General features: G+C 40.7%; 1 protein-coding gene across 1 annotated transcript; it reads left to right on the top strand.

Annotated features, from left to right (window-relative positions):
- Window positions 1-15,286: 15,286 nt before the first annotated feature.
- On the top strand, window positions 15,287-16,631 carry LOC115764242 (paired box protein Pax-6). Its single transcript, XM_030707159.1, has 2 exons — window positions 15,287-15,493; window positions 15,984-16,631. Exons 1-2 carry the CDS (start codon window positions 15,287-15,289, stop codon window positions 16,629-16,631), a joined length of 855 nt encoding a protein of 284 aa, XP_030563019.1.
- Window positions 16,632-17,042: the final 411 nt, after the last annotated feature.

Raw genomic sequence — 17,042 nt, 5'->3', positions numbered from 1 at the left:
CAAATTTTACACCCTCTTCCATTATGCATATAAGTTTATTCGCACATACGAGCTCAACAAGAATAAGTCCAGAGTAAATTAAAAAGCACAAATCCATGAGCTGAAATCTGAACACACACGTGTGTGTGTGTGTGTGTGTGTGTGTGTGTATGTGTGTGTGAGGGCATTGTTGATTATTATTTTTATTGTATTCGGCATTTACATCTGCACACACACACACACACACACACACACACAGAGTCGTGCCCATTCACACACATAGTTCATTTTTCATTATTATTTCTTTTTATTATTATATGTATTTCAATTTCATTTCAATTTCATGTGCGCTTTTGTGCGCTTTCAAATGAATTATGAGAAAGCGCCGCCTTGGCCCATTGTTGCCGCCCAGCTGTGTGTGTGTAGGTGTGTGCGTGTGTGTGCATGTGTGCGGGCGTCTGTGTGGGTGCTTAGTTAGTATGTAGTTATAATAATTAAAAAAAAAAAAAAAGAGCCGAGAAGAAATGCGCAGAGCTTAGCTCCAAGGGTCAGGCGGGCGTGGAATAATTGGTGATGATAATGGAGAGAGAACAATTGGCACATATGAGCAGAAAGTTGGGAGAATCTTAAGTTAAGTGCAAATCTAGAGCTTGTTTTAATGTGCATTTCATAAATGTTAACAGCAAAGAACTATCTGCTCGATGAGTACTTCTCAGGCATAAAAAATCCAGGCAGATGCAGGATGCAAGCAAAAATAACCTTGGTCTTCTGGAGCTCGAGCCCGCATCACAAGGTTGAAGAGCCATCTCTCATAGAGAGACAACGTTTCCAAGTGTTGCCCTCGGACTAAGACCGAAAGAAGAGAGAAGATCTCATCATATGCTAGAGCTGAAAAACCTGGCTCCAACTAGCTGCATAGATGCCAGGCCCTTAATCGGATGCCAATTGGTTCGGTGCGTGACTCGTTTTCAGTCCAAGTGCCCATCTCTAGAGGGACACACATGTGCGAGCCAAATGAGTTTCTCAACTGTTGCTGGACAAATGGCTGGGCGCAGGAGCCGGACTAAAACTACTCACACAACTGTGACTCCGGCTCTCCTGCAGCAGGACAATGCGAATGCATCCCAGCCCAGCCCAGCCCGTCGCCGTCGCCACTGATTATGATGTTGATTAAATTGTGACCGCGCTCCCCCCGTCAGAGCTGGCGCCCTGCTGCTGCTGCTGCTGCTGCTGCTGCACGTCCAAAACATGTCCGTCCGTCCGGCTGTGAGTCCGTCAGTTTGTCAGTCAACGGCTGCTTAGAACAATGCGAGATTAAAAAGCTGTAACAAATTACAAGCAAAACGGCAAATAAATTACAAAATAAAAAGCCAGCTGGAGAGAAAAAAGAATAAATAACAAAAACTGTGCACGGAGCACCGAAGCGGGCACGGGACCGGTTGTTGGGTTCAGTGGCCGGCATAGATGTGATTCCCCGATACGCCGGACAATCGCAGCGCATGTGTGTGACGGAACTTGGAACTTATGACAAAGTTAATTAGCACTCGATATTCGATTGGCCAGAGCTTTGCTGTCCGCCGGGAAATGAAGAACGCACATTTGAACAATCGAAAGGTATACATGGAAATAATAGGGGCGGTGATAGCCTCCAAGTGCAGGCCGATTAGATGGAATGAAAGATACTTGATCTGCATATATATATATAAATATATATATATATATATATATAGATATATATATTATTTTCGAAGCTACCTGTCAAATTTGGTTACTCCAGCCATTAAAGCCGAGCAGATTTCGTTAAAAAACAGTATTTCAATATCGATCAATTGTTATCGATTGCTTGGAAACGGGCCAAGTTATCGATTATCAGAAACTAGTAGGACGTACGTTCAAAATTTCAAGTAACTAGCCTCTTTTAAGTTCTAATATCGAGACACGGCTAGATCGACTCGACTATAGATGCTGATCCATAATCGATATGTACTTTATGGGGTCGGATTTGCATAAAACTTTTAAACTATCAACCGGGTATTTGGTATAAAAACAGATCTAAGAATTTAGCATAAAGCATTCAAATAGTTGTCATATAATGAGAGATATTTTAAATGTGCAAGTAGATGGTTTGACATAGAACGTATATAGCACAAAAATGTCGCTGGTTCAATTCACGGCTCAAACCAATGCCTCGCCTTTCGTTTCAGTTCGTGAGCCCGGCTTTGCGCATGTTTAAGGTCAGGAAATGTTTTATTATTTATATATATATATTTATTATTAACATATTTTTAATAAACAAAACAAAGCGATAAATGTCTCGTATTCGTGGCACGGAAACGGGTTTCAATAAATTTGGCTCGGTTCCGGTTCAGGTTTGGATTAGACTCATAATTAATGCCGGGCTCAATTCCGATTCGGTTCAAATTCTATAATTCTAGCCTCATATATTGTGAATGGGATAAAAGACTAGAACCATTCTTTGCTATATAATTGATAAGAATTATCGCTGCGTATAACTTCATTATAGTTTTTCAGTCTTGTGTGAGTATCTTTAACTGTTATTGATTGTATAATTGATTGTTGAAATGTTTCGATGGCATCTTTAGGACAACTAAATCCTAGTGCATTATGTGCTTAGCTTGTTTATGGATTTCCAACTATTTTGATCTTATGCACAGTTTCTGCTGTTTTTTTTTCATTTCTTTTGTTAGTTGATCCTTTGCGCTTACGAACCGCGCCTTTGACCAGTAAATAAAATCATAATTAACTCCTGTCAAATCCTTTAGGATTGCTTTTGAGCCGTGCGAAGGCGCAGGTGGCAGAATAAATGACAAAAGGGGTGGGGCTGCAAGGGTGGCTGGGTGGCTGGGCGGAAGGGTGGAAGGGTGGACGGGCTCGAGCTATCAGTAGCCCGGCTCTTACTGCGACGCCGACTGCGACGCCGACTGCGACGGCGACTGCACATGTTGTCGTCCCGCAAACAATGTAAATTGCATGAATGAATGCCATTTTGCATTTGATTTGAATGCCTCGTTCGGCTTGTTGCTGTTGTCTTTGTACATTGCCTGCATTCGCAGTCGCATTCGCAGTCGCATTCGCATTCGCATTCAATTTCTCTTTTGATAAAATCAAATGCATAAAATGTTTTCAATTCAATCAGAAGAACGTACAAGTACAAAATACACAGCGAGAGAGAAAGAAGAATCGAAATCTGAATCTGAATCAGAATCAGAATCGGTCGCATCCACCACGCTTAACTTTTTTTTTTCAACTTCTTTGTTAATTTGCGCACAGTTTTATAGATACCCTGTAGCTGCATAAGAGCGCAGGCATCTTAGAGTTGCACCGTACGGTGTGGCCTGTCTGCAATGGACGAATCATGTTTCAATTGACGCGCAGTCAAAAAATCAGTTTCCTAGCTCTTATGGGTCGAGCTCTGCGTCAATCATCAATCATCAATCAGTCGGTCAGTCAGTCAATCATTTTGTTAAATCGAAAATATCGATCTAGTGCATATTCAATCTCTTCTACGACTAGACTCTTCTCTATATTTCCAGAAGCTAAGCCGTATTGATTTCATGATTTCACACGAAAGTACAGGGTAGCTCATAGTCGATACTATTTTATACTATCTTTTTACTTGCTTTGCTTCACTTTACACATGCCTGTGTGTCCCTCCTGCATGTGTGCGAGTGGGTACCTATTTTTTGTAATTAATTGCACTAACTTTTACCCCTCGACATTGCCTTTGTCGACCATTCGGCTTTGTTTTAATTTAAGTTTTGTTTTTTGTTGTTTTTTTTTTGCGTTTTTCGATCTTGACTGCTTTTTGATTTCATTATCCAACAATTGTTGTTCAAGTTCAAGGCCCCCCGTGAGCTATTTCTGTTGCTCCGGACAAGTTGTTGAAGCAGTTCAATTACGGAATAATTAATTGCAAGGTGATGACAGGTGCTCGACAATTGCTGTTGTTGAGATTCGTGTACCTCTTGCGAGACGCTCAAGCCGGATGGTATATGCGCTGGAGACCTTGACTCTGGAGCTTCTCCCTTAACTGCACTCAACATATATTGCAGTATATAAAAGAGCATGTCCGGCAGGATTAGAAGCTTCCGTTTGCCTCAAACTGCTCGTCAAAGTTTGTCAATATATGTTAAAAATGTATCTATGTTTCGCCAAATTTTGATTGTCCTACTGACTGAAGGGATATAAGGGTATTTGAACATTTTCAAAATGATCAGTTTTAAAGAAAACTTAGAATTTTGATATTTTTTATTGCCTGTCGGATGTCGTATCTGCGAACATAAGTATATCTTCCTGGAATTTGACTTTGTTTACTCGAGAAAAATTATCGGAATTTTAACATTTTACACATTTAAATGTTAAGAACTCTCTTGAAAAGAAAAGACGCATTTTGGACTCGTGAAACTCTATAGAATTGATTGTAATCTAAAATTGTCTTGATTGCCAATCGATAGTACTGAGCCTTACGAGCCCAAATCTTTAGTTTATCATTCCGAAATCGGGCAATATTTGGTCGAGATATTTAGGAATATCATCAACAAAGTTTGAAATTACAAACGAGCCGATTTTTGTCAAAAACTTTGATTGAATCTCACGATCTTTTTTTTAAATTTAATTGAATGCTTATTGATATTAGGGATCTGTACGAACTAAAAAAGGCATAACATTTCCTAAGCAGACGTTATTTTCAAAAAAAAAAATTCTAAAGAAATGTTCGATTTCAGAACCGACTCGATTTTGCATCATTTCTGTAACTTTGTAAGCGTCTAAAGTCAAAATCGGACTTGATTTACCCGAGATATTCCAAAGTGCCGCGTTGAAAAAATATCAAAACCAATCGAAATGTTGGCAAAATTGTGATGTAAACCCTTTGCCAATTTTTCTCAATTATGTTCAAATATTATATTTTCATCTCTCCAATGTCGGATGATATTCACCTGAGATATTCCAAAAGTTCGCCAAAAACATTTGACAAATTCTTTGGCGAAATTGTGATTTAACATCTTGCAACTTGTCGACTCAGATCTAAATTAACAGATTGATAATTAACTAATTAAATGATAATAAAAGCTTTACTTCTGTTTAACTTAGCAGGAGCATGTAGCTTAAACAAGGCTTATATTAAAACCTGAACTCACAGATGTTGGCAAATCGGCGACGTCAGGTGGAGTTGCACAGCCAAAGTCCTGATTACACAGGTATTATGATTTCATTTCTTGCAGGTAAAAACAACACAAAACAAAGCAGAAGAAACAAAACAACGGGCAGCGTTTCGGATTGCGCAGCCGGGCCACAAACCGGACACGGACTGGGCAACATCCCATTCCGGCTGGGCTGCCAACTAGCGTAAACTTGTCTGCCTGCCAGCTGTGCGTCCGTGTGGATGTGGATGTGGATGTTATGCTCTCTATGCGCTGGCTCCTTCACAGATCTCATGCGATTTGTAGTCGCAGACAGATCGAATTAAAGGATTTTCTCATTATACATATCTTATTTTTGTATAAAATTATCTAAAATGTAGTTCTTGAAAAGAAATAACATAAATATTAACTAAATTTAGTTAGTTACAATCAAAACTAATGGGAATAAATACTAAGTTCAAGTTCGAGAATATATAGCTTGTATGTTAAGTATTTCACATAAATTGTAGAATTTAAATTTTAACTAAGTTAGTTCAAAATTCGTTAATGCTTTATATAAATAAGTGAGAGTTTAGCATTTCTTGTATGATCTTAAGGAACTTCGAATGATATTAGCATCAGTCTTTATTAGCTTAATATGACTAATGAATAATGCTTAATGTGTAATGCCTAATGAATTTAAGCATGAGGTGAATTGTATTTCAGTTTGTTAAGCTTACATTCCTGCTTAGAAGACACATCCTTACGCTAGTTTACTGCACATCAAACAAAGAAAATCAGGCAAGTATGTTGCAATCGGGTGCAGCCGACTACGTAATACTCTCTCACACATTTATAAAGATAATTCGACTTTTGTTCAATCTTTGGGCGAGCTTTTCAGCTCTCAAATATTGAAACGTATAAGTTTTCTCGTGTTGCCAGGCGCTCTAACATCATATACAATACGAATATATATAGGATATATACGTATACATACATACACATTCCACTGAACCGTTATACTCTTGGTCAGATTGTGCACGTGCCCAATAGCGAGCATGTAGTTACAGTGTGTCTAGGATTTGCATAAATTTCCTAGTTCTTATTTCCCGTTGTCTTGACATGCTGCCTACACCCTCACACGAAACGGTACCCGCTCTCAGCACTCGCTGTCATGCCCTCTCCCTCTGCCACGCTGCCTCCGTCTTTCACCGTCTTTTGCTGTTCTTTCTCTCTCTCTCTGTCTCTCTCTCTCTCTCTCTCTGTGTCTTGCTTAGTGCTTGTCGCAAGGCGCCAACATAATCAGTATAACAAATGAGATCCTTGTCGACAGTTGTTTGTTGCTTTTGTGTCAGTGGCATCATCATCATCATACTCACAATGAGAGCGGGCGGCTAAGCGTGAGAGAAAGAGAGCGCTGGTGGGTAACTGTTTGTGGGTAGGGGGAAGGTTGGGGTGCTTGGCTTGGCTTGGCGTTCTGTCAACGTTTTGCGCTGTCGGCTCTTTTTGCCTGACACTCAACATTGTTATTGTTATTATTTTTGCTGGCTTTATGCAATGTTTTGATTAATTTCTGCCGCAGCCAGCCGCCCCAAACCCTCCTCTCGCCCTTCCCAATCTTCCCCATGCATTCGCCTGACTGCATTTGCGCGCGGCTGCCTGTGGGCGGGCTAGAGAGGCAAGCGTATGGCCAGATTGGGGTAATAGGGGCGGGGCTGTTTTGTTTAGTAGTTTTATGGCTCGCTTTCGGTAAACAATGAAGACTCTGCCGGTGTGCATTGTCTCGGGGCCATGGTAATAACCGGAGAGCGGGCGGGCGGCGGAAACGTAGATGTTGCCACATTGAGATTTAATAAATCAACATGGCGGACACAGAGGAGCTGAGCGGAGAGCGGCAAACAGAGACAGCTACAGGCTAGAGTGTGTGCGAGGGAGATAGAGAGGGAGAGTAAGAGGGAGAGCGAGCGGGTAAGAGCAGTGCAGCACAGTATTCCATTTTGCAAATCAATTTTGTAAATTATAACGCATTTTATACATTTACCAATGTATTTCCACTGACAATTCTCAGTCTCAATTCACACACACACACACACACACACAAACATGGGAATATACACATATATCAATTATATTGATTGCATTTGCATTGCGGCAAGCGTGGCCTGCTCCACCCGGCGCGTGCTCGTCCTGGCTTTTTATGAAACAGCCCAAACAAATATAATGAAAATGCATTTTGTTGCAATTTTGATTGAGTTTCAATATGCATTTTATTGGGCCCAAATCCCAATCAGCAAACCTGTCCAGGCGTATCCTAATCTTTTTTAAAGAACCGCATACGCATACGAATTGCGGCTAATTTGATTAGTTCAGCCCAAAAATCGATCGATGTTTAGCTAAGAGCTTACAAAAATTCGTATATACCTTAATACAAAGTTATACATTGTATACAAATACTTGGCACACATAAGTTAGAACCCAGCCTTGGACTTATCTAAACATATTTCGCAGAAAACAAATTTGGTTAGAGATCGAAATTTAGGCCTATTTTTATCTTAAACATTTTTTTGTTGGATCTTGAAGAAAATATCAACTACATTGATAATCTTCAAGGGTTCTTCGACATTAAAAGCCAGGAGACAGCTTGTTGGTCTGAACCGTCAGCTGGTTCAAAATTCCCTACCATTCTAGAGCTTTTTAGCAGAGACTAACTTTTTTGCCTATTTGCGTAACTGATCTCGTTTAGGCTCACTTTTGTTATCAAATAATTAGATTTATATATTCTTGATCAATATCAACAACTGCGGCGATATAGCCGTGTCCGCCTTTTCAACTGTCTGTTTCTGTGCAAGCTACTCCTTCTACGTAAAGGAGCTCTTCAGAAAACCTTTTTAGGCATGACTCCAGGTCCCTGCCGCAGCTAACCTCGATATGATATAGTCAAATGTTTAGTTAAGTTCTCGTATTAAAACATTTATCAAAATATATTAACCAAACCTGGCACAAGCCCCATCGAAATACTATATCATAGGGCTCTATGGAAAGAATCGTTTCTAAGTAGAATATTTGTATAAAACACTTTGTATTCATAAAACATAAAGAACATTTGTTTTATATATTAACAAGTCAGAGGTTCTAGTCGGGAGCTCCCGACTAGGGAATACCCTGAACCCTCTTATGCCAACACCAAATGCAGTTGTTGCATTGATGCAGTTACATATACGTATATCTTATTGTAGCATAGAAATTTTGTGTATTCTCAAAAAGTCAATTGCATTTAAATTGTGGCTTAAATTGGTTTGCAATATAATAACTTGATTTATAGCTCCGCGGTGTTAACGGGGAGGTGGCGATATATATAAAATGAAAGATACTTGATATATATATAATATTCTAGAAGCAGCATATCAAGTTTGGTGACTCTAGCTCTTAATACTCACCAAAATTGCCCAGAAAACATGATGTCGATATCGATTTTTATCGGTTGCTTGGAAACGGAGTCAGTTATCGATTATCGGAAACAAACTCAATCTGCGCAGGCACTAGGAGGACCTACACCTAAAACTTCAAGTCTCTAGCTCTTGTAGGTTCTAAGATCCTTGCGTTCATGCATACGGACGGACGGACGGACAGACAGACGGACAGGGCTAGATCGACTCGGCTATTGATGCTGATCAAGAATATATATACTTTGTGGGATCGAAGATGCTTCCTTCTGCCTGTTGCATACATTTGGCTTTCGCACAAATACAATATACCCTTATACCCATTTTTAATGGGTTCAGGGTATAAAAACTCCAATATGATTGGCTAAGTCCTAAAATGTTGCTTCACATTATCTATATACAACTCTCTTAGGATCTTATTTAATATTATGGGCACTATTCAAATATTCCCAGCACAATAATTAAGATTGATTCAAAAATTGTTCAAAACGCAGTCTCTTTGATTTCCTAAACAACTTGAAAGAGCTTTCGTTTGAAGCCCAGAATCCTGAATACCGAATACCAAGATCTTCTCAATAGATTTACTCATCTTCGAGCTTGTCCCTTTGTTTGTGCCTCGAGGGAGGGGCCGGGGGCTAAAATTCGAGCTGAAAGAAATCAACAATGAAATTTGCGTTTGACGGTGATGCGAATGCGGATGCGGATGCGGATCTGGCTGCCAAATCATGTGGTGTGACTAAAGACGGTGGTTAATTGGAATTTTTAATTATGATTTGTCATTGCAATGAACAAAACAAGAGACAGGAGGGTTGACGGTTGCCAATGAAAATGTTGTATGAAACAACATAAAAAAAAACATAAAAGAAGCAGAAAGGAAAAACATTACGCATGAAACTAGGACTACTCAGAGACAAGCCCGACAGCTCGGAATATTATTCACTGCATTTTGTAATCATTTTAATTGCCCCAATAATGTTGACGCTGCAGGGAGCATTCCATTCCCCCCACCCCCTCCCCCTCCAGTGACAGCCAGGTATGCCCACCCCCCCGAGCCCGCATCCGGCTCGTCTCTTGCAGTGGCGCCAGCACAGACCGCACTTTATGAAAATCATTAAGTTAATTACATTTTTTGCACGCGCCCAAATGCAATGGGAAAAACAACAGCAAGTTAGAGAGACAGTGAAAGGCAGGTGAAAAGAGAGGAGAGGAAAATGCATTAAAAAAACACACACACACACACACAGAGAGAGAGACACAGACACAGGCACATCAAAATTATAATCAGCGCCACACAAAAGCACACGGCTTGCCTGAAGTTAGCTATGCGAGAAGAGTGAGGTGGGAGGGGGGGGGAGGGGGTGTGGCTGGCAGTAACAACAACAACAACAACAACAACAACAACAACAACAACAACATTGGCGCCTGAGCTTTTGGGCTCTGTCGGGGATAACGCTAAATGGGTGCAACAACAAAACATACTATAAAAAAAAACAACAAAAGAAAAAAATGAAAAAAAAGAAAAGTGAAAAAACACAACATGAGAAATATTTTCATAATACTAATTGCATCGTCACAATGTCATTTTCAGCAAGCGGGCGGTGGGCGGCGGGCGGCGGGCAGCGGGCGGCGGAGCTCAGTGAGCCTGCCCATGGCGGCTGTCTGTCAGGAGAACGTTGACGAACAGGACGGGAACGTGAACGAGAACGAGAACGAGAACGAGATGAGTTGAAATGAGATGAAACTGAATTTATGCTAAATGCAGCCAAGCAAAAGAAACAACAACAACAACAACAACAAGAACAACAAAAGCGATGATGACGACGCCGACAACCGTTGCATAAATCCTGGCAGCAAGGACTCTCCTGCCAGGCTGCTGGTTGACTGCATGGCACAAAAGAAAATGAGTTGAAAAAAAAAAAAAAGAAAAACAGAAAAATACAAAAAGTAATTAAAAAGGGAAGCAACAACAACAAATGCTGCAAATTCTGCAGCGAACACGAACTGATGAGCACGCTACAAGTTCATTTGAGCCGGAACTAAGGAACTGGAACAAACGCAGCCAGACCGATCGACAGCTAGAGATGGGCACATCGCGATGCACAGCACCAAATTAGCCCAAGGCCAACTAACTGCTCAGCTCCTGATTTGTTGTTGCAACTTATCGATTAATTTCTCGATTAATTCCAGAAATGTATCAAGAAACAAGAGACAAACTCCGTATATTAACTGTATATTTGTTAACTCTAAGAGTCAGCATCTAAAGTAAGGCAAATTAAACTGTGTTTTAAGCTTTGCTTAAGCCAAATGTGACTTTATAATTCATCTGCTTCTTGATATATTCAGAAACAGTTATATTAGTGCAATATGTTTGTTTGTTTTTTAATGAAATATAACGAGGCTGTTTTAATGTTTCTTGATTTATTTCTTATATTACTTAACAGTTTCAATTTATTTAGCTGAGCTTTTTAGTGTCTGAGTATTTATATTATAAAAAATATCCCTTTATTATTTATCACATTGCCAAATATCTTAGCTACATATTTATTATCTGCAAAATGTTTGAAACCCTTAAGGCTTGTCCCAGTAAATTGTATATTATGCATAAAGTCGTAAAGGACTTACCATTTGTAGCGCCCAGTTTCAGTTGTTGCGTCGGGGCTCATGTGGCAGTTGGGTAAGAAAAATTCAAATGCATTAACACAACGTAACAATGTGGGCAAATGTTAACATTGAGCGCTAATTTGCCACATGCCGTTGCAGTTGCAGTTCCTGTTCCAGTTGCCGTTGCCGTTGCCAGATGACATGAGCTGCGGCAAAGGATGTGGCAAGAAGATCACAGTATACGAGACGCATCTGACGCTGACGGCAATGACAGAAGTCGTGGCAATTTAAATTGACACTGGCTTCAGCATGTGTCGTCAGTGCGATGGGATGAATTTCTGTTATAATATAGAGCGATCATTTCTGGTCATTATTATAATTGTAATAATTATTATGATTATAAGTAAAAGCCGTTATGTACCTCTATATATATACATAGCTCACGAATAATTAACCTAATTATTTTTGAAGCCTTCGGTTTCGGATTAGCCTGGGAATTGAGCCCGAATCCTCGTTCTTCTATTTCAATTGTTAACTAGGCAACTCGTCTATAGAGAAGTTGTTTTGCATTATTAGCTTTTAGTTAAAAGCGCAAGTTTATCAAATTTGGTAACAAAACTCTGCTTTGCTAATCGTTATTTGTTAAATAAATAAACAAAAAACACCAAATTATATTAACACTAATAAACAAATAGATAGTCTGTTGGAAGCAGACGCTATCAATTAAACAAAATAAACGCTCCGAAAGTATGCAATGAATAATAGTCAGCAGGGACGCCATTTTGTTCGAATATACTTCACGTACGTACGTACATATGTGTGTGTGTGCGTGTGTGTGTGTGTGTGCTTGCATGCACATATATCTATTTCACGTGCTGCAAGCATATTTCATCAAAATGCAGCTACAAGAACAACTGCGACGCGCTACAACAAAAAAAATAATAATAATTAACAGGCAAAGCTGCAAGTGGAAGCGAGATGGCAAAACAAAGCGACGCACTCGCACAGGCACTTGTAGCCAGTGAAAGACCAATCAGCGCGACAAAACAATGGACACACACACACACACACACACATACACGCATACACACGCATAAGCACAGATTAGCAGCAGCAACGAAATAAAAAAGAAACAAAAAGATGCTAGCTTGGCTCGATGCTCAGGTGAAACCTGTTCCCTAATCAATTTCAGTAGCAACAACAACAGTAACATTAAGAGTAACAGTAACAGTAACAGTAACATGAAGAGGCAACAGCATCAAATTACAAAATTAAAAATGGCGGGCGGCAGGCGGTGGGCGGCGAAACGGGGTGGAGACTGGCAGCTGCCAGACTGCCAAAGACAAAAGGCAAACATGAAATCATTTTCATAATTTCAATAAGACGCTGTCAACGCTGACGTTCATCTCGTTGGTCAACCCTCACACACAGACAGACACACACACACACACACACACACAGACTAACACACACAGGCAGAGTGAGCAGTGCTCGTTTATGATTGGCTTCGGCGCAAAAGAAGCAAATGAAATAAAACAACAACACGAGCATAATACAGGCAAGCAAGCCTGAAAGGATGGGAGGGCGGCTGCTGCCACGCCTATGCCTCAGTATTAATAAATAAATATAATTTTAGCGCAAGCGCAGGCAAATACACACAAGCAAACCCGACAACCGACAGAAACAACAACAATACAGCCAGGAAAACAATGTATGCAAATGAGAAAATTACATCCCTTCATTTGTTGCCGCACACACACACCCATACACCCATACACACAGGCACAGAGGCACCCAGGCACACATACAGCAGCACTCGCATGTATGCATTGTTGATATTGTTATTGTTGTATCCGCTATTCTGTGCGACTGCCAGGTGGCATCAGCTGTGGTGGCAACCTCATTTTTATGCGCCTTACTGACTTTTCCTTACCCACAAGCGCAGCAGCAGCATCAACAGCTACGAAATAACAACAACAACAACTCAGTCTTTCGCTCTCCCTCACATTCTATCTGCCTCGCTCGCGCTTTCTAGCTCAATCGCTCTCGCTCGCTCTCTCGCTCTCTCACTCTCTCACTCTGTCTCTATCCTCCACTCGCTGCTCGTGTGTGTGTCTGTGTGAACGGGGTGTTGCCGTATTGTTTAGCTGACGATGTTGGTGCCGTTTCTGCAAATGCTGGCAGCATTAAGTGATTTGAATTTTATTATTCACAGGTGCATCTGATACATATATGTAGATTTATATATGTATGTGCACACATGTGTAACAACAATCAGTTACAGTGGGACAAGTGCGATGAAAACAATGAACATTTGTTAAAGCATTTCCCATTAAACAGCAAACACAGTTTTTAAATAACTTAATTAGGCTTAATTAATTAAAATCCATAATCAGGTATATCATTTTTGACCATGCTTCGATAAATCGTACAAATATTACATCTTGGAAAGGTATTATATTATTAATTTAAATTTTTTTTAATAAATTATATTTTTAAACGACTGCCATAGTATGTATGTCTTTTGTTTATAAATGCGCCGAAATTGTCTTAATCTGTTTAAATACTTAACAACAAAAAAATGCAAAAAAAGCATTTAAGCGTATCGCTTGAAGTTGGGTTAATAAAAAAGAGTAAGAAACCACAAAAAAAGAATAAGAATAAAAGAAAAACTATTTTTAGTTTTAAATAAAATATGATTAGTTATTTGTATATAACTTTAGCTGTTTATAATGTAATTTAGTCTTTTCAATTTAATTGCATTGCATGTAATAGTTGTCTTGTCTTGTCTAGTCTTGTATATTGCTAAAGCTGCTGCTTTTTTTCAGTGTATATATTATTTGGTTATATTATTTGCATATACATATATTTTAAACATACATTGAATAAGCCCAAGTAATTAGTGGGTTACTTTTCTACTACCTTAATTATGCCATACTTCCTGTATGTAAGCTCGTGATGAAACTGTTATATATATAATAATTTGTTATATTATTGAAATTGGCATTTAAAAATCATTGCCTACTTTTCAGCATTATTCGTGCAACGGTGCGGTTCGTAGCCTACCCAACTGCGCTGCCACAGCCCGCCTCCGTTTCCGCATGCAAACCGTAAAAGCAACGGCGCTTATGAGGTTTTTGTGCTTGTGCCGTAATTTAACGAAGTCAAAACGAGAAAACAATAAAAGCCGATGCAGCTAGCAAAACAACATCAACAACAACAACAACAGCAACAGCAACAGAGGCGGCATCAGCATGCAACTGTGTTGGTGAGTGAGAGAGTGTTCTCAATAAAAGCCAAGCACTCAGCATGTGTGTGTGTGTGTGTGTGTGTGTGTGTGCATTATATTGTTGTGTGTTATATTTGTTTATGTTTACAACGAACGAATGAGCGAGCGCAGCGAACGGAGGCTGCGCGCGCTCCTTGCCACCTGTCGTTTTAAGTGGTTGCCAGAGCGAGCGAGACGGCGAGCGGCGAGCGGCGAATTGAGAAGCAGAGCAAGCGCGAGAGCGAATGTTCCAGCTGCAGATGCCGAAATATTAATGATAATTATGTTATGCACGCCTAACATAATTATGTTAGTGTACATTTTTAAGCTAACGCCCAAAGGCGAGCAGCACTTTTTTCGCCCCAAAGGCTGTCACGTGTAAAAAGAAATGGCCAATTTTATGTTTTGCATGTGCGAATATCAATTAGCTGCATTTCGCAATGGCCATTGTTGTAAATATTGTGTCCACAACGCAACGAGTCGCAGGCGCAGCCACAACAAAACTCTCCCAAACCCAAAAGCACACACACACACGCGCGCACACACAAATAGAAATATGTTTGCATGTGTGCGTGCATATACATTAGCTGCTGCGACGGCATAAAAGCCAAAGGACGCAGCCTGCACTCCCGCAGTCGCTGGCCAAACGCGCAGTTCGCAGGTCACATTTTTTTATGGCTCTGGCGCCAACTAACGTGCGTTTAAAAAAATAGTTATTATTTTACGTGTGCTGTGTTCACTATATTTTGTTTTTTTTTTTTTTGCAACATTTTTTAAAGGCAACAGTGAAAGAAATCAAATTTCTAACAATAGAATAATTTGCTGCGATTTGTTAAAATTAATAATAACATTTGATGGCGGGGCCATTCATATCGCCGCTGCCGGGCGATCTGCTCACGGAGTACATGTTCGGCCGGAGGCGACAGCGCCGCAACCGGACCACGTTCACGCCACAGCAGCTGCAGGAACTGGAGGCGCTCTTCCAGAAGACACACTATCCGGATGTCTTTCTGCGCGAGGAGGTCGCGCTGCGCATCAGCCTCAGCGAGGCGCGCGTCCAGGTGAATCATTGCGGCAAAGCCAGCGCACGTATCTCCAGGTGCCGTAGGATGCCCATCTACATATATGCATCAGTACTTTCCATATGCTAGCTAACAACATCTTCTTCGTCCGCCCTTCCTCACACAGTTTTACAACAAGAAAAAATTCCATTAAAAAAAATAGCTCTTGATGCTTTTATTTTGATTAAAACCCTCCCGAGGAGTCACCTCTTCCGAGTCTCTATCGATTTTCATATCCTACAAACATTTCATTATTGATGGGATTTATGTACAATTTGAGGCATTCGTGAATCCGTATAGCATATATTATTCTTGTTCTGTTCTCTTAGTTGTACAGATCTGCCTGTTTAAGCCCAATATGAAAAAGGGTTAGCATAAACGCGATCGGAACCCGTTTGATTTTGGGTTATCCTGTCCAGGCTCGCACACCGATAGCTGTTTACCATATATATAGGGCCAAGTTGTTAACTTTCGATACTATTTGTTGCAGGTTTGGTTTCAAAATCGTCGCGCCAAGTGGCGTAAACAGGCGCGTCTCCAGCTGCTGCAGGACGCTTGGCGGATGCGCTGCCTCAGCCTGGGCACGCCGCCAGTCATAGCCGGCGGCGGCTCAAATAGGCCGAGCAACGGAACAGCGGCCAGTGGTAACAATCAAATGCCAGAGAACTTATCTGCGGGCGGTACAGCAGGCGGCAAGGATGCCATGATCAATGACGTGGGCGTCAACGATGTGCCTCTGGCCAGTGGACAAGGCGCCAGCAATTTTACAATGATGCATCCGGCATTCCAACAGCAGCAACAGCAGCCAACGCATCCACAGTCCGAGCACGATAAGCTATCGAAAACCTACACGGAACTGAAGCTGTACAAGGAGCCGACTGCGCATGGTGTTTCCCAATTGGATCTGGGCGGCATGGCGGCCCTCGGCCCTGCCTCCGATGAGGGCTCTGACGGCTCCGATTCCGAGGAGATAGATCTGACCTCGGGTGCCTGCATAGATTTCTCACAGAGCAGCAAATTGCAACAGCAGCAACAACAACAACAACAACAACAACAGCAACAACAACAACAACAGCAGCAGCAGGCGGCAGCTTTGGCGGCAATACAGCCACAGCAGACCTCGAATGGGGTGCACTAAACCTGAAAGTGTATATAACGCGCAATGAATTATGCATGTAATGTTAAACTGCATTTCAGTTAATATATTCCTCCTTTTTTTTTTGTATTAGAAATTAAAGACACAATTAAAACTTAAACATAGACTAAAGCCTAATGTATTCGTTTTTATCTTGGAGTTCAAATGCGCGCCTTACATTTTGTATCGCGAGTCGATTGTCGATTTTTTATCGAAAGTCGATAAATTGTATAACGGCTGCTGTTAAGTTAACATACTTAATGTTAAGCCTCTGTACGTCCGTTGTGGGGAAATAGGCCTAATTTCATCAGTATTATCACAACTTTACCGAGTTAAATGAAATGAATATGATAAGTCCATTAAAAGAAAAGTCAAGAAAAGGAAAGAGCGTTCCCCTATTTGTACGTACATACG

The sequence above is a fragment of the Drosophila novamexicana genome, unplaced genomic scaffold, assembly GCF_003285875.2.
Source record: "Drosophila novamexicana strain 15010-1031.04,08,12 unplaced genomic scaffold, DnovRS2.1 tig00000820-arrow-pilon, whole genome shotgun sequence".
NCBI lineage: Eukaryota > Metazoa > Arthropoda > Insecta > Diptera > Drosophilidae > Drosophila > Drosophila novamexicana.
This window is presented reverse-complemented; position numbering and strand designations above follow the sequence as displayed.